The 18217-nt window shown below is 47.6% G+C and overlaps 3 protein-coding genes across 4 annotated transcripts in view; 1 reads left to right on the top strand and 2 right to left on the bottom strand.

Annotated features, from left to right (window-relative positions):
* ZZEF1 (zinc finger ZZ-type and EF-hand domain containing 1) overlaps positions 1–6606 on the bottom strand; it is a 56684-nt gene extending 50078 nt beyond the window's left edge. Inside the window, exons 1-3 of the mRNA XM_053995334.1 lie at positions 6271–6606; positions 2032–2176; positions 843–1037 (exon numbers count right to left, since the gene is read on the bottom strand). Of these exons, the coding sequence (XP_053851309.1) occupies positions 843–1037; positions 2032–2176; positions 6271–6606 (676 nt within the window). The remainder of the gene's footprint in view (positions 1–842; positions 1038–2031; positions 2177–6270) is intronic.
* A 1003-nt stretch (positions 6607–7609) lies between these two features.
* On the top strand, positions 7610–13633 carry LOC128817105 (neuferricin). Its single transcript, XM_053995261.1, has 4 exons — positions 7610–7832; positions 8157–8297; positions 8844–9030; positions 10759–13633. The coding sequence occupies exons 1-4, from the start codon at positions 7610–7612 to the stop codon at positions 10973–10975; spliced, it is 768 nt and encodes a 255-aa protein (XP_053851236.1). The 3' UTR covers positions 10976–13633.
* ANKFY1 (ankyrin repeat and FYVE domain containing 1) overlaps positions 13222–18217 on the bottom strand; it is a 32060-nt gene continuing 27064 nt past the window's right edge. For both annotated transcript variants that reach the window (XM_053995259.1, XM_053995260.1), the window contains one exon: positions 13222–17460. In XM_053995259.1, coding sequence (XP_053851234.1) covers positions 17328–17460 — 133 coding nt within the window. In that variant the 3' untranslated portion in view covers positions 13222–17327. The remainder of the gene's footprint in view (positions 17461–18217) is intronic.

Raw genomic sequence — 18217 nt, 5'->3', positions numbered from 1 at the left:
GTTATGCCTTTGTAAGAACTATCTCACACAAATTAACTTCTTGGCACAGAACACAGCCCCTGAAGGACTGTTTCTAACAGAAACTAGAAGAGAGCAAAGTTTCATTTCAGATGAAATTGCAATAATCTCCATCTACCACTCTCAGTATGAAAACACCTCCATTCCCTGGAGTTCAATAGCCTTTATCTACCCCTTTCATTACTGGCCTCAACAGTGCTTTATTATTTTTGTGCCCAAATACAAACAGATGAAAGGCAAAAGTAAATTACAATGAAGAAAACTTCAATTCATGTATTTTAGGGAAAGGACAAAGCACTCTCTTTCCCATGTAACTTGATCTATTTCAATAGAAGTGCAGAAATCTGAAAATATCTAGTCAAGCTGTAAAGAAAAGGAGCCCTCCCTGTAGGGACCAGGCCAGTCCAATCAGAGATACAGTATAAGATTCATCACCTCCAGTCCAAAATAATAGTGTCTTTTAATGCTGAACAGTTAACTTCACAAAACATCCACCTTCACATGGAAACTAAGTTTCTAGCAACTAGTAAAGATACTTGACTGAATACAGAATATCACAAATGAGTAACCATCAATTCTGAAACAGGCCCAGAGAAAGATAAGAACATTCCAGAGTGTTACTCATATTGCTGAGTAGTTCAGAAATTAATTTATGTGCTTCAAAAAAACAAGAAAAATCCACAGAAGCATGCAGATCAACTTCATAAAACATGAAGCCTGTTAGAGGTGACATAGTAAAGAAAGCTTTTCATTTTATCTGTAGTCTCTTTTTCAAAGCCATGGTCACACCATCATCCTGAAAGAGAAGGGAGGACATTGCACACCTCTCTCTTTGAGGAGAAGTCGATCCAAAGAGTCCTTCAGCACGGAGGAGCGCATGGTGCAGATGTTGTTGAAGTACTCCAGCACTGGGTAAGGGATGGCAGTGCTGGAGATGCGGTTCCGGTGCAAGAATCTCAGGATCATCGAGGCGTGAAGGCCCAGGCGCTCTTTCGACTCAGAAAATATATCAATAAACCCTGGAAGGAGACATCATTTCCTTAGGCACCACAATGTAAGAAGGATGTAGAACTATATTAGAGTATGGAGCTCAAGTCTTCAATCTCTACAGCAGGGAAAAGTGCAGGAAAATGTTTTTGCCAGTGACTTGAAATGCCTGAAGGAGTTCAAAACAATTACCAAAAAATCTTATGTTTATTTTGCTTCCCCAAACCCTTACCTTCAAAATCTAAGTGAAGCAGCTGCTACTTGGTTAACAATCACTCACCCTGAGCTACACTGAGCTCTTCTCTTTGGAATTGTGGATTATTCCTAATGCTTTCCACCAACTTGGTGAGAAATGTGAGCTCCTGAGCAGTGGTACCTGAAACCCAGTGCATATACATGCATAGAACAGTACTCTCTAAGTCATCTCCTCTGAATTCTCTGCAGCAAATTCTAGTGTTTCTTGTCTGATCCTTTAAGGCAAATCCCCTTTAGCCACTTATCATCAAATGCTTGGAAGGAAAGCCAGTAACTGACACTTACCCCAGAAATCAAATTCTGTAAACTGACACTTTCTGAACTATAAACCATAAAACCTGAATTATGTTTTATCAGGATTTCAAATGCTGAATAACAATATAATAATAACAATAAAATATGTGACTCATCCCCTGGAACAGATTCCATGGAGGATTTATTCCTCCAGTTACCAAGTACAAGACTGCATCAGCTGGGCACTCACCAAAATTCTGCAAGGTACATTTTCTGTCTGTGAGATAAACCAAACAGGGGTAAGACACTCCTCAGTCACACAGAGAAGGAAACAGTGGTTATTTGTGAAAGGAAGTTCTGCATGCAATTCTGGGAAATGTTTAATTTACAACAACTCCACTTGCTTGACACTAAAGAACCAAGAACCTTCTGGAGAATGGCTTTGATAAGATTAGGACAAGCAATGCTATTGAAGCAGCTTCTCTTCTACGGGGCAGGGCTTGGGAAACCTTTTCTTCCAACACTCTGCTCTCATACCTGGCACCAGTGAACAAGCTTGCAGTTGCCTGATTACATGGCTCAGCTCCCCCTGAAGATTTGCTCCACTAGAATTCTTGAGAGCCTCCAGCATATTCTCCACATCTACAGTGCCATCTCCTTCAGCATCAAATTGTGCAAAGGCCTGAAGGGTAACAAAAAAAAATTATTTCAGCCTATTTCCTTAAAGCAAGGCATTTCATAGAAACCATAGCAACAAATGTTGTAACACTTTTACAACAAAATCAAAAGAATTCATTCCCCAAAGTATTGAATTCACGGTAACAGGAAGCAGGCTGGCTGGAAATCTGCAGTGTTTAGCAAGTTTGAAGGTATTTGCACTGCCTTCCCATAAAAGTCAGTGGAGTCATGCTTAGGTGGAGACAGCCCATCATATCCACCAGTGAATCAGCAGGATCCATCCATGGCTAGCTGGGACTGTAAGGAAGGAGCTTAGCAAAAAGCTCCTCAGCTGAAGGGTGGTTTGGTTCCAAAAGCCACACCTTTGATTACTCATCACTGCTGCATCCCTCTCTCACTGCATCCACTCAAATTCCTTCAGGGTTTACATATTGTCTTTATTTAAGAAATTGTCCTAAGAACAGTAATATTTTTTTATTTGATTTTTCCTTCCATAAACTGTCTTCCTACACCAAAAATCAGTTTAATATAGTTTTTCTAAGTATTTTTGAAAACAGTAAAGAGAGTTAGAAAAGGATTGGGATTTTTTTTTATTGAAGAGAATGACTGGCAGCTTTATTAACTTTGACCTTAATAAAATTTTTAATATAAAAAGTTGTGTTGAGCATGTACAAAAAGTAACTCACACAGCATTTCACAACTTTGAAGTAACAAATGTACAAGGTATTGTTATTCAGTTGAGCCTATAAATCAGAACTAAGCTCATAAATGTAATTTACTTTAACTAGCTATTTCAGAGAACTCATGATTCAGTGACACACTACTATTAAAAATCTGGCCATATTTTCACAATCAGATTTAATTTTGAAACAAATTTCTGTGTAATTGCTAAAAATGGAACTTGTTCCAAAAGAGAAATGCAGTATTTCAGGAGCATCCATCTTTTTCATATAAATTGGGAATGAAATTACGAAAGATATTTCTTTACAAGCAAGACTTGAGTCTCACTGCCCTGAACTTTTATTCCAAGCTGAGCCACACAAGCCAAGCAAATCTGGTCTCTGAGAAGAGATGATCTCACAGGTGTCTGAGGCAGGGGATCACTGCTGCTCAGGAGGAAGCTCCTGCTTCACTCTCTGGGTTTGTTACCTGATTACCAGACTTGATGTACCATTAAGAGTGCTATCCTAGAGAGTAGTAACCTGAAATAATTAGCTCAAAATAACCTGCCAATTAACCATGACATAATTACACCAGCAAAATGAGAGCAAAGTCCTCAGAAGACAACAGAATTGAAACCCAGTCTTTTAGCTGACTAAAGTTCTCATGGCACTTCTGTGGCACAGAGCTGGATTTGAGCTTGGGAACTTTACAGTGTCTTATTACACAGACAGCTGAACCCGAGCTAATAATGATCACCTTTAAAAAATTATTTTGAGCAGCAAAGCTGGTGCTGAGCATCCAGCAGGCACCAGGGCCAGTCTAGCCCAGGCACTGGGCAGATCCCAAAACAAAAACCCAACACCTTTGATTGAGGACAACAAGCCAGAGGGAATTAATTCTAACAGACATAACTCAGTTGCCAAAACAATTCAGTGTACAGTTTCACACCATTCTCACCATTTTTCCTCATACCTGAAGTGAAAATGCACAATTACTAAATGACAAATCGAACAAGTTTTGTGATGTTACTGGTGACAATAAAACACAAGGCATCAAGACTGAATCTGCTGACAACTACTTTAAACAAAATTTTTATAGTCTCACATAAGGAGGGATTACTACATATATACTTTTTCTGACACCTTAATGTAGTATTTTGTTATTTTATTTTTAAACTCTTCCTCTGATCTCAGGAGATTACCAAACCTAGAACTCTAAAATTATTTTTTGACTGCTCAGTATAAATTAAACTCTGTATTTGACAAAAACCATACATAATTTCCACTGCTGTCCTGTGTAATGGGGGAAAAAATGAGTGTCAACCTGTACTCAAAGAATTTTTGAGCTGTGTGCAGGACTGGGACATGATACAATTCAACAGCAGCCTTACACAACCCAGCTCATCCTACTCCTAAATAAATGCAGTAACTCCACACAGTTCAAGCCTGACCATGAAGAAGCATGTGAGAAACATCGTTCATAGGAAATGATGGGTGAGAGGGTTGCTTGGAAATATGGCACATGGAAAAATCAGCCCCTCATCTCACAGCTCAGGAGGTGGATGGCACAACAAGGTATCTGAAAGGTGACCTGGGAGAACTTCCTATTTCACCCTCTGCTCTCAGTAGAACTGCAGCATAATTGTTGCCAGCCAAATCTGGATACATGACATGACAACTGCTGAAGCAGTACTAAAAAGGATTCAGAGGTTCAGTTTACATAGAAAACAGATTTTGCATTTAAACATTGTTCATAAAACATCTGAAGTCTGTGCTCAAAGCCCTGCACTGAGACAGAGAAACTGAAAGGGCAGATCAAACCTGGGCTGTGCCAGACAGGACTCCACAGACATTAAAAAGTGAAACCCATTGACCTGCCACCCCTAAACTGGCTTCTCCTCAGTGTAAAAGGAAAGCTCAAACACCACAGCTCATGGGTTAGTGCCAGAAATGATGACATCAAGTTCCACAGAACTCTCAACATCTCGACTTTGCAGGGCAGACCAGATGTGACCACACATCCGCGCCACGCGAAATCCTGTGACAAGCTTTCTCCCCCCTCCCTGGAGCAGGAAATGAAACCAAAACAAATAGATTCCTCATGCAGAGGAGGACATGAAATACAGACAATCCTCAAAATATTTCTGCAGCCCACAAAGCTCAGCCGTTTGTGCCAACAGGAAGAACCCCAATGGACTCATTTCACCCTTGGCTGCTGTTACAAATGAAGATGTGCTCGTTACTGGCTCTTCTTGTGAAGGAACTGGAAGTGGAGGCAGCATTTCACCAAGCTACTTAAACCAGTCTGGTAAAAACACATCTATCTGGGCATGAAAATGAATCTCCTTCCAGTTTCCAGGAGCCTTGTTCACCTGTCAGCACTGATTTGAGGTGTGTGTGTGTGATTTAACAGTTTACACAGTTGTTCTGCTACTCGGGAGCAAAACAAAGACAGCAGGAAGTGACTGCTGAGCCTCAGGAACCGCTTGCACTAAGGAATTCAGACACAGCCACTTTCTCGAGTGAGTGTGGAATTCCCAACAGGGTGTTCTGCTGCATTTTGGATTTCTACAGAGCAAAGCTAAAGCTTAAGTGTTCTAGACATTAAATTCTCCATATCCTTTCCCACAGAAGGGGAAAACTGGAAATCCCAGCAGAAAGGAAATTACTCTCTTTAAACCATTAAAAGCTGCCCATACCACCTTCTGGCTGTGGAGGGGGATCTCTGTTACACTACTTCCTTACAAGTTTTCCAAAAGTCCTACTCTGCAATAAAAGAAATGCTTGACAATTTCACTGCTGGTTTTAAAAAGCTACAATAAAATCCAGCGTGGTAAACTTTGACTTGCTGATAACACTAGTAAGTATCAAGAGGAATTACTCAGGCAGGATTTCCTACCTGTGTTCTCACCACACCTGTGCTCTCAGCTGCACCAGCAGCAGCAACAGCAGAAATACTGCTGTAAACACCCATTTTCTTCTTAAGTGGCTGCTGAGCATGATCACTGATAACTGACTTTTTTTTATTTTTTTAAGGGATATCTGGAGCTGACAGGCTGTGTATCAACAGCAGCAGCCGCTGTTCCAACCCTGCAGAACCCTCTGGCCCGGTCTCTCCCCACGTACCAGGACGCCTGTCCGGGCTCTCCAGGGTCGTGTGGATGGCCACGGACCCGCCAGTACCCACAGCGAGGGCTCGGGGACACCGACCCCCAGCAGCACCGCGGAGCTTCCCCCGCCTCCCTTCCCCCGGCCCGGACAGGGCACCCCATCCCTGGCAGTGTCCAAGGCCAGGCTGGACGGCGCTCTGAGCAACCCGGTCTGCTGGAAGGTGTCCCTGCCCGTGGCAGGGGCTGCGACGAGATGGTCTCCACGGTTCCTCCCCGCCCGAGCTATTCCACGATCGTTGCGGACGGCGCTTCCCGCCGGCTCTCACCTCCTCGCTCTCCCCGCGGGACCCGGCCGCCAGCCGGGACACGCTCTCCAGCACCTCGCAGAACTGCTCCAGGCTCACGGCCTCGTCGCCGCGGCTCAGCCGCTCCTCCAGCCATCGCACCAGCGCGCTGTGGTGCCGCGACACGAGCGGCTCGGGCAGGGCCGCCTCCCGCAGCCGCGCCGTGGCCTCCCGCAGCCGGGCCTGCTCCAGCAGCACCTCGGCCGGCGGCAGCGCCGGCGCGGCCGCGCCGGGTTGGGGCGCGCCGGTCGCCCCCTCCATGCCCTCTTCGGCGCCCTCCTCCTCCTCCTCGCTGCTGTGGCTCGCCGCCGTCCCCATGAGCCGCTCGGGAGCCGCTCGGGAGCCCCTCGCAGCCGCCGCCGGTGCCGCCGCTCCCGCCGGTCCCCGCCCGGCCCGGCCCGGCCCGCCTTAGTCAGCAACTTCCCGCCCGCCGCACCTGTCAGCGCGGGGCCGCCACACCGCCGCAAAGCGCCGCGCCGCCGCAAAGCGCTGCCGCAAAGCGCCGCGCCGCCGCAAAGCGGCTCCGGGGGCGGCTCCGGGGGCGGAGCCGGGGGCGGAGCCGGGGCGGAGCCGGGACGGAGCGGGGGCGGGGCCGGGGGCGGAGCCGGGCGCAGCGGGGGCGGCTCGCCCGTGGGGAGTCCCTGGGCACCTGGGCCGGGCTCGTGTGGAGAAGACTGAGGCGGGGATCTTAATTAAGGGGTGCCAGCAGGGCGATGCCAGACTCTCTTCCGTGGTGCCCAGTGACGGGATAAAGAGTAATGGCCCTGGACAAAAACACGACAAATTTCACCTCAACACGAGAAAAACTCCTTGGCGTGAGCGTGGCAGAGCACTGGGACAGACTTGTCCAGGGAGGGTGTGGAGTCTCCCTCTCTGGAGAAATGCCAAACTCACCTGGACCTTGCTGTGTCACCTGCTGCAGGTGACCCTGCCTTGGCAGGGTTACACTGGCTGATCTCCAGAGGGCCCTAACAGCAAGAGGTTCTGTGAATGTCCTTATGAACAACGCCATTAGGAGGAGGGTGCTGAGGCGCTGGCACAGGGTGCCCAGAGAAGCGGTGGCCGCCCCATCGCTGGCAGTGTTGGAGGCCGGGTTGGCCGGGGCTTGCAGCAGCCCGGGGCAGTGGAAGCCGTCGCTCCCCAGCAGGGCTGGGAGATGTTTTTTACGCTCCATGACTGCGGGGCCGCGCTCCGCTGCCACGCTGCCGTAAAGCGCGCCCTCGGCCCGGCCGTCCCGCGCACGCGGCGCCAGACGTGGTTGGCCTCCGCGCTGCCGTGCGGCGAGGAAGCCGTCGTGCAAGCGGCGCGGTGTCGCGGCGCGATGTGGCGGGGCGCGGCCGCGGCGCTGCTGGGCCTGGCCGCCGCCTGCCTCCTGCGCCGCGGGTTCGAGCCCCGCGCCCGCCTGCTCAGCGCCGCCGAGCTGCGCCGCTACCGGGGGGCGCCGGGCGAGCCCGGGCTCTACCTCGCCCTGCTGGGACGGGTCTTCGATGTGGAGCGGGGCCGCAAGCACTATGGGCCCGGCGGCGCGTACAGCGGGTTCGCAGGTACCGCCGGCGGAGCGGGGAGGGGGGGCTGGGTGAGGGTCTGGCGCGGCCTGGCGGGGGCGGGGGTCAGCCCCGGGGGTGGGTGTGTGTGTCACCGCCTGTCACCGCCTGTCACCCCCTGTCACCGCTGGCCGGGGAACGCACTCCGTGCCTGGGCCGTTCATTCCCCCGGGCTGGGAGGAGGGAGAGCGCAGCCCCTGTTCGGGGAACACTCTCCGTGGCTGGGGTCGCACCCCTGGCCGGGGGGTTCACCCCTGGCTGAGGAATTCACGCTGTGGCTGGGGGGTCTCACCCTGCCGGGGTCTCGCCCCCGCTGCCCCGCAGGCAGAGATGCCACCAGAGCGTTTGCCAGCGGCGACTTCACCGCGGCGGGGCTGGTGGACACCGTGTCGGGGCTGTCACCCGCGGAGCTGCTCTCCATCCACAGCTGGCTGAGCTTCTACAGCGACAACTACGAGCCCGTGGGTAGGTGTGGGTGGCTGTGGGTGTGGGTGGGGGCTCACACAGCGGGTGGGTGTGCACGTCCCGACCCCTGCGAGGGACCAGCTGGAGCTGCAGCCCAGCCAGGTCTCCGGGGTCTGCTCCCCTCCAAGGGAAAGCTGAGTCGTGGTCCTGCTTGGATTGTCTCTGCCGAGCACAAAGCATGGAGCCAGCCTGAAATCACCAGGATTCAGGAGAATGTAGGGGCAGCAGCACAGGGAAACTGTTTTGGGGAATGGCTTCTGGGTTGTGCAGCTGAAACTGGCTTTGGTTTTCAGCTCTGTAATGAGTCTGGGCCTAAGCTTATCCTGCATGGATTTATTAATACGGGTAAATTGCTGTGTGATCCAAGGGTTGAAGGGATGTAAGCTCAGTTGGGTTCTAAAATTGGGCCATGGTGACATCTCCTTTTATTTTTGTCTTTAAATAGCAAATTAAAAATAAAACCCCAGCAGAACTATGTATTTTCCTTGCCTGGAAACAGGTCTGTGGTCTGGAAACACTGTGGTCTTAATTGATCTCCTCTCCCAGGGAAGCTGGTGGGCAGATTCTATGATGAAAATGGGGCACCGACAGAAGCCCTGAGGGAGGTGGAGGCTGCCATTGAGGAAGCTCTCAAACTGCAAGCACAAAGTGATCAGAAGAAGCAGCAGTTCCCACCCTGCAACTCTGAATGGAGCTCTGCTAAAGGCACACGGTTCTGGTGCTCCAGACAGAGGTAAGCTTGTCCCCTCTGGAGCAGAGGCTTTTTTTGGGTACCCTGTGCTTTGTTCCTGCCTCTCCTGGCAGGAGGGGTGTGGGAAGATGTCCTGCAGCCACCACACTCCATGGGCAGCTGAGCTCTGGGACCTGGCACAGGCTGTGTGTGCAGTGGTGCTGCCAGGGCTGGAATAAGCCAGGCATGGCCTCTGTCCCTGCCTGAATTCCCAGGGTTGTTCAGGTGGGAAAAGCCCTGTGAGACCACTGAGTCCAACCATTCCCCCAGCACTAACCTGTGCCCCCAGGTGTCACATCCACACAGCTTTTAAATCCCTGCAGGGATGGGGCCTCCACCACTGCCCTGGGCAGCTGTGCCAATACCTGGCCACCCTTTCCATAAAGAAATTTTCCAACCTCAACACCCTTTCCATAAAGAAAGTATCCAACCTAAACATCCCCTGGCACAGCTTGAGGCTGTTTCTTCTTACCCCGGCCCTGTTCCCTGTTAGCAGAGCCTGACCTTCACCTGGCTGCACCCTCCTGTCAGGGAGTTGTAGAGAGTGAGAAGGTCCCCCCTGAGCCCCCCTTTCTCCAGGCTGAGCCTCTTCTGTCACCCTGGAATCAAAGAATTTACCACACATGCATGTGATCTCCTGTTCTCAGCAAAACAGGACAGAAATCCCGGTAGGACTGGGATTCAAACAGGTTCTGTCACCTATCAGGAATACAAGCATTAACCTGTGCTTTTCAGACAGTTTCACAGCCTGACACCACAACATTTTCACTTAAACTGCATAAAAATGAGGTGAAGCTTTGAATAATCATTTCCTACTTTCCTGTTAGTAGCTATCTCTCAGCTTAGGGACTACTTTGTCTGAAGATGAAATCATTTCACAGGCCACACTGCAAAATGCTTGGGCTTCATGTCAGCCCAGCAGCAGCACTGTGTGCCCCAGGGCTCTGCTTCTGTGTGTGCCTGAGCTTGGGGACAGCCTTGGGACCAGGTGTGTTGTGGCAGTGACTTGTGTAAGAGGCTTAAAAGCTGCAGTGGTTGGGGAACAGGCAGGACTTGGCCCATAGAGAGACACTTAGACATAAAGAGACATGATGAGTTAGCTGGGGAAGTACTTCTTCTTCTGCCCCAGTTCTCCAAATCACTGTTTAGTCAAGGCTCAGAAGGCCTACAAGAACCTGCTCTATTGGAAGGTGGCCCTGCCTATGGCAGGGGCTGGACTGGATGATCTTTAAAGTCCCTTCCAACCCAAGCCACTGTGATTCTGTGGAGATGTGTGGTCACCTGTGAACATTTAGGTACCTCCAGAAAAGGCATTTTGCTGTGCTCCAGAAAGCTGTGCTCCCTCTAGCAATGGAAGCATGGAATACAGGAGTTGGTCACTCTGAGGAGGGTAGAGCCTGCAGCAGCAGTGATGAAACCAGCTCCAGGCTACAGGTTTCTGCAGCACAGTCAATAAAAAGATAAAGGCTGTGGGATGGTGGCTGTTTAAACAAAGCCTGGATGTGGCACTGGGTGCCAGGCTTTAGTTGAGGTGCTGGGGCTGGGTTGGACTCGATGATCTTTAAGGTCTCTTCCAACCCAGTCAGTCTGTGAATTCTGTGGAAGCAAAGCCTGTCTCACTGTTAGTTCTAGTTTCCCCAGATGGTCTCAGTTTTTTTCCTAAGTATTCTCTATTGACTGGAAGCAATAGGTGGGTTTGAATTGTAATTGACTTTCACTTTCCGTTCCTAGCGGGGGAGTGCAGCGAGCCTGGGCCGGGGTCCCGCGGAAGCTGCACCGCCCCGGCTCGCAGGGCACGCAGTGCGTGTGTGTCAGGAGCTCCGGGCCGCCCTGGGGCCAGCCTGGCTCCTCCCAGCACAGCGACAGAGGCGACCTGGATCACCCTCAGCTGCAGCAGTACGAGGGCTGCCATCCCCTGGCCGAGCAGTGTGTCCTCCTCACGGGCTGACTGCAGTGAACCCTTGCACTGTGGCTGGGCAGCTCCAGCTCCATCCCTCCCACCTGCCCATGCAAAGGCAGCAGTAACAATCTCATGTTATTTGTGATGCTTTGTAACATGTGGAGATGGAGGAAACGCTTCAGCAACATTAGTGGCTAAAAAATCAAGTAACAGGATGCTTTCTTTATTTCTATGGGAAGCATTTCTGCACCTGGGAACAAATTGTTAGATGCACAGCCTGAATTGTATTTTAGAACTGCTTCTTGTGCAGTCAGGAACTGGATGTTTGTGTGCACAGTGGTGGGACAGTGTGCTGTGGTTTAAGGCATGAGGTCAGTGAGCACAGGAACTGCTGCAGCATCACTGCCCACAGTCCATGCAGTCCTCAGGCCCTGCTGCAGGCAATGCTGATGCTCCTTCCCAGGCACCTGACTCACTCCCAAGAGTTTAAAGGTAGCAGGGAGAACCCTGAATTTCTTCTGCAATTAAGGTCCACAGTATCAGGAACTTGCACAGTTTAGTTACACACAAGCTTTATCAAATTCTTGGAGTAGAGAAGGCAAAGGCCAGAGCTGTATTTCCTCACTCAGTGTTTGCATTAGATACTGTACCCAGATATTGAAGGCACCTGTGAGGATTGTTGTTTGATATTAACCTCACTGTCCTGGTCTGTGATTCACCACTTTCAAACTGTTCTGATCAGGAAAGAGTAGTTTTAAATAGCTTTCTTTTTGTGACTTGGGTGGCAACAGAACCATCCTACTGTAATCTGCCTCCTGTTTCCATTCTGGTACAAGACTTCCTCCCATCTGGTCTGTGCCTATCAGACTATAACCTGAGCTGGATGTGCCCTTACAAGACCCAGCACTCTAAAAATCCATATTTAGTGTGTCACAGCTGGCAGAATTCAGCAGTGTGACTCCCAGAAATGCAGAGCAGGTCATTACCCTCTCTGGGTGGGTCTAAAAGGGAGGAAGGAATACCTGCACTACAAACCTCAAGCTCCTGGGAAGCAGTTGCTGGTTTTAATGGAATCTGCTGTTAAAATCAGTTTTGGTGGAGCAGAACTTTGAGAGAGACACCCAGTTTAGGGTCCAGTGGTGGCACAGGTCCCTGCTGAGTTGTGGTCAGTTCTTAAGGCAGCTGCCACCTATGTATAAGCAGCTGGAAAGCGTTTATAAACTGATTTTTAGCTATCACCACCTCTAAAGAGAGGCCCAAAATCTAAGTGATGAGTTAGTTAATTAGCAAGTTTACAGGAGGCACCATTCACTCCCTTGCAGCAGGACACATTACAGCACTTCTCACTGATAACAGCTCAGAGGATGCTACAGCTGCCAGGGATGGAGCCACACAAATTTAAACATGCACATGCTTGTAACAGTGGTGGGGCATGGGGGTTGTGGTTTTATTTTGGGGGTTTTTAACCTACCATCATCCTGAAGAGAAGCTCTTGCAGGCATTGCCCTGCTGTGCCAGCTCATGTCACTCGGGGGAGCAGGATGTGTGGCAGAACCAAACCTCAGCCCTGGGCTTGAGCCATCTCTGGGGGTGGAATGAGCAACTCATTTCACACAGTGCTGAGGATCAAGCTTTGTAAAAGGTGCAGGAAAGAGCTGCAAAGCAGCACTTCACTGCCTCCACAACTTTGTCCTTTGCCACATTTAAAAAGACACCACCACTTTAAAAAGAAATTGCATTTAAAGTAGTGAAACCATCCCCCCAAATGATTGGCAGGTGCCTTTAAAAGAGCTTTTTAAAGCTATTTAAAAGTTGCAGCAAATTCCAGACTATTAAATGCTGTAAGTAGTTTGTGAGGGCAAACCAATCCCAGTGAAGGTGGACCAGCTTGACCTTCTAAGCAAGTTTCATCTTGCTGTAACACTCAATTGCTATGCAAAAAGTGCTGAGGGGATGGTTTTGATTGCAAGAGCTACACAAAAATCAAATAAACTGCTGCAAAAAGGCAGGGCAGGAAGGTGTTAGTTCAAGTTAAAGTTGGTTGAAAACCAGTTCACAGCTTATTCCAGTTTAGGGTTTGGAAACACTAGGGAGGGTTTGCCTTGCACTAGGAATAAACAATCTATTAAGGCAAACAAGGAGACACTCTTCACTGACCTGAAGTGCTGTCATGTTTGTAACTCCAACTGAGCAGCTCAGCTGGATTCTCCCATGGTGGAAAAGGGTGGGAAAAAAACAGTGATAGTTACAGAGGGCTCAAGTTACCACAGACAGTGCTCTAATAAAGCTCACCATTCATCTGTACTTCAGAAAGTTTTATTAATAAAAGACTAATGCATCACAATCTCACCCAGAAGTCTTGGCTGGGTTTGCTATTGCACTGAAGTTTTCCTTCTGAAGTGAAGCTGCAGCAGCTCTCTGCTCTCCCAGGGGACTGAGCTGCCTCCAGTACACAGCTGAGTGCACCCAGTGTTAGGAACTTGAACTGATGAACTCCATGAAGCAGCTCTGGCCCGTGGGGAGCTCGATTTGTTTCACAAGACTGATTATAGGTAAGTCTAGTATAAGGCATTCAAGATGACTGCGTGGTACAAACTAGAACACCAGACCTTGACAGCCAAAACAACATGTAGCAGTTCCACAACATGAAAATGAATACCTGGACTAATTTCAGAACAAAGAATAAAGTTGTTGTGCCCAATTGAATGTTGTATCCGTGGTTTGCTTCGTGGTTTGTAAAGATAGGCTTGTAGAGGGGCAGCTGTGTCTACAGGAGCAGCAGATACTTCCTTAGCAAGGTTTCACCTCACAATGCATCATCTAATTCTGCATTTTATTACAAGTAGAATCATTACACAACAAAGTAATGCATATTGGAAAAATACATTTTTACAACAACTCCAGACAAATATTGCAGATAAAATGCTATTGTTCTAAGACTTCCTTTTCTATTTCACAGAGGGTATTAGAAGGTTCAGTTATTTCTGTCACTCATACAAGCTTTGATTTTTCTAGAGACGAGTTTGCTGCAGTACTGCCTCTGCTGGTTACAGAAAAAAGAGGACTTGCTATTAACATTTGATCTACAAAACCATCCAGCCTTGGCCTCCCATACTGTTACAGGTTAGTTTATAAGCATTACATGAGCAGCTGGACAAGCTGTTATCTCCAGCACGGGAAGTCATTAAGGCATCTGTCAGCTTTTAGCCAGCAACTTACTCTGCTCTGTTAGTGCCTTCAGCAGCAACATTCTCACTCCACTCAGTGGTGTGAAACAGTGACTGCACCTTTTACAGACAAAAAGTTTCAGCCAGACCGTGGTTTGTGCTTGTGTAAGAGTGCTGGACCATGGTATTTGCTTGTGTAAGAGTGCTGCATGACTGCAATCAGAAGGAATCCAGTCTCAGAACAAAAAGCTACAGCATGAACCATCCGACTTCCCACACAACCCTGCTGAAGTGCCCGAAGCCTCGTGTGACAGCAGCACTTCCAGGGACACAAACTGATTTTCTATCTAACCTTTTGTTCAATGCTTGGCAGACTTGAGTTAATACACACCACTAAAAGCAGGGGTAAGAGGGGTGGGGGGTCTGGTAACAACTGTATTATGCTACAAATAGGGAAGAGCAGTTGTTTAGAGTTAGAAATGTGTTGACCACCACTACATAACCAAGTGCCTCATTCACATTTGTACCTTGTAGTGGAGCATTGCCAGCAAAACTCCCCAAAAAAAATCTCAGTGGTCTGAGAGCTCAGACCAACACTAGGCAGAGTGGGTGAGGGATTGAGCCCCACGAGTTGTCCGGTGGGGTCAATCCTCAGCTGAACTAGAAAAGAACTAATGTGGGTTTTGGTTCAAGTTGTGAGCTTTCCCTCTTTAGCTCTGGCAGAAAGCTGTCTAGAGTTGGCTGGAAGGAAACTATCTCAAAGGCACTTTAAAAAGATCAAATTTGCTGAATTTAGTTGCTTTAAATTAAATGAACATCTCAGGCTGTATATTTAACAATAACCTTAGCCTTCCTTTCAGACTTCAGTAAGCCTGGGACAGTTCTGGCTGTAAACAGCAAACCAGGAGCACTACAGGTGGTTTCCCAGATCTTTCCCACAGTTTTACAGTTATAATCAATACCCTATTTTTTAAAATAGCAGTTACCCAGCCTTAATTTGCCATTCAGTTAAGCTGAATTTTCACCAGATCCACATTTTCCATCATTAAAAAGCTTGCTTCCCTGTTTTCTTGCCCTTACATGAGAGAAGCCACTGAAAAAGTGATGTTTAAATGCTTTGGCAATCACATGCTGTGCAGTTTTCCAATTAGGCTGAAGCCTACAGGCTGTGGCCTTGGAAAACCCCTCCTCTGCACTGTCTTGCAGGATTCTGAGCACACTCTTACCCCTCCACATCACTTCAGCTACAAACCAAGAAGGAAAACAACGTTATCATGGGATTACACTCAATACTTCTTTCACCAAATGCACTTTCTCTCCATCATTCTTTCACTGCTAGAGATCTGCAACCAGTGATACCTTGAAAGATCAGAAATACAATGTTTTCCATCACCTCTTTCACTCAAAAAACCCCAAACAGTAGATCGTAGTTAACTGACACCAACAATTACTGTAGCTAACATTAACTGACACCACTATTTTCCCTCATTCACCTACAATATTATGCCAGAGGTGCACCATTTGCATTAGTAACTGTTAGAGAACAGCTTGTGTTACCCAGGGCATTCTGTTGGAACATGTCAGCAGCAGACATCAAAGAGTGAGGCATTTGTACTGTCATCCATTGTTCTTCCCGAGTGGTACAGGGGTGATTCCAGTTACAATATAGGCATATTGGAAGATCAAAGTGCAGATCAAGTGAGACTTGATGTGAAATTAATCATACAAATATCAGCAGTTACACCCTCTCCTATCCTCTCCTTGTACAAGCTTGAGAAAAACTGAGCAAGTTTCCTGTAACAGGAGCAGCCTTTTTCATCATCTCATCTTACTCTTTAAGAGCAACAAGTCAAACTCCAAACAGGGCAACACATCATCACCTGTCCATACTGTTCACTGGAGATAACAGTCATTTAAAAATGCACACCAACTCATGGAATAAAGATGAGGAATGCTGAATTGAGTCTACACTAGCTTTATCTCTTGAAATAAAAACAGCCTTAATGTGGCATGTAGTTTTGCTTAAGTACCCATTTTTTCTAACTGAAGCCTTTGCCTACCAAATCACAAGCTGGTCTACCAGTCAAGTACTTTCCTGTTTACCTAGACAATGTGGTGGTAGGTTTCCACAGATTCAGCATGTTTAAGAGAGTACAACCAGCCTAGGTTAAAATACTGCAGCTTACTCCTAATAGGAAGCCTCCACATACACTCCCACTCACCAGCAATCCTGCTGACAATGGACCCAGGTTTAGTGTCTAGAGGTGCAGCACATTCTACACTTGGTAGGGTTACTGACTCTCCCACAGCACTTTCCAGGCCCCTTAAGCCCCAGGAAAGTGTTTCTCTCCCTCCTGGGATTCCTAATGCACTTCAGCATTTATTGCTGTACTGTGAGCTAGACTTCACCGGTTTTAGTGTTTCTCCTTTAGCACATGCTCAGGCCTTTCAGCAAACTCATGGTCATTTATACAAGTGCCATGGACTGGAAGGACCAACATAAATATGAAAGTGCAACAAAGACTGACAGTTCCAGCAGGTATGATGAGCAAGAGCATTTTCCTAAAACAATCTTGCACTTCTCTTGAACATGCTAAAGCTAACGAGTCATTTGCTGAGGAGGTATCAAGATGTGGATCTGCAATTCTGACTGCTTTGCATCAGATGTTGTAAAGCTTTCTGTTGTAAGGCCACAAATCTTAAGCTATACTTAGAACTACCCCTGGGTCTGAAGAGTTTCTTGAACAGTGGTTGCAACAGCTCAGTTTAGCTTCACAAAAAGTCTTCTCTAGAGAAGGGGAACGTTTATCTTTAAGACAAAGCAAAGAAGGATACCTGGTTACCCTGAAACTTAATACCATCTCTACTAAGCAGCCTGAAAGCCACAGGACTTAATATATTGAGTTGCACCATGTTGAGGACAGACCTGTTTTATGCCGATTCAATCAGTATAAATTTCAGCTTCCATACCCAACTGCAACTAGAAGAGGGTCTAAATTCTTTTGTCCCTTGGTTTCAACAATCCATTCTGATTCCTAGTGAAGTCTATCGCCGCCCGATACATTTACAGTCATACAAAATCATTTATACCAGAGTATATCATAACAGGGTCCTTAATTAGTTCAGTCTATTGCAGAAGACATGTGTAAGCCTCCTCTTCCCTATCCAGAGGGCTTGTAAGCAGAGCTGCTGTCAGGAGCACTGACTGGGAATCCCTTTACTTCCACAGCATACTAGGAGACTCCTCCCAGAGTCAGGACATCAAAGCAGATGTTGCAAACTCGAACTGGCTTGTTCAGATCAAATTTTATGATAGGAATCTCCTTTGTTGAGCACTTATGGCAGAGCAGGCGTCCACAGTGTCGGCTGTTGATAGAAGAGAGGTGGGAGAAAAGTGAATTCCCTCCTAGTGAACACCAGGATGTTACTGCTTGACATTCTTTATCAATGACAGCATCATTAAATACACAATAGCAGTTGAAAAGCTGTGATTATCTTCTGGTATTTCTCATGGAGTAATTGACTAATGCCAACAGCACGTGCTGGTGCTGGCTCTACTGTGGGTCACATGGTACTGCTTCAACTGATGCACGTGTAGTTTCTCTAGCACACTGAGCTAAGAAAAATCTTAGGTTAACACCCTTCCAACCCAGCATGTTTTGTACAAGTTCAGACTATTTTAAAAAGGGAACTCCTATCTACACAAGTACAGCTCATGTTCATCTTCAGCCATTTCCACACTGCAAACAGGATCCCAAACCCAAGCTGTCAACGCCTGTCCAAATCTGCCACCTTTTTTGGAGGAGATCATCCTATCACTGTGGTGGCTCCCTCCTGTCTTTCCTGTGTTAAGCCAGAGCCCCAGTGGCTGTTCTCTCTGAACCTCATGCCTCCACAGGAGGCTCTCCCTGACCCAACTTCTATGCAGGAAATAATCAAATCCTGCTAAACCACTGCCACATTTACCATTGAACTTCTATTAACTCACTCTTAATAAAATATATTGTTGCTCCTCTGTGGAGTGAAATGCATCACACACTTTCTCTGACAACTGGGTATTTAAATCTTGTTTCACTACTGGAACATAATTTCTCATTTACAGAAATTTCTCATTTCTCATTAC

The sequence above is a fragment of the Vidua macroura genome, chromosome 20 (genome assembly GCF_024509145.1).
Source record: "Vidua macroura isolate BioBank_ID:100142 chromosome 20, ASM2450914v1, whole genome shotgun sequence".
Lineage (NCBI taxonomy): Eukaryota > Metazoa > Chordata > Aves > Passeriformes > Viduidae > Vidua > Vidua macroura.
Note: the sequence above shows the minus strand (reverse complement) of the source record. Positions and strands in the feature narration are given on the sequence as shown.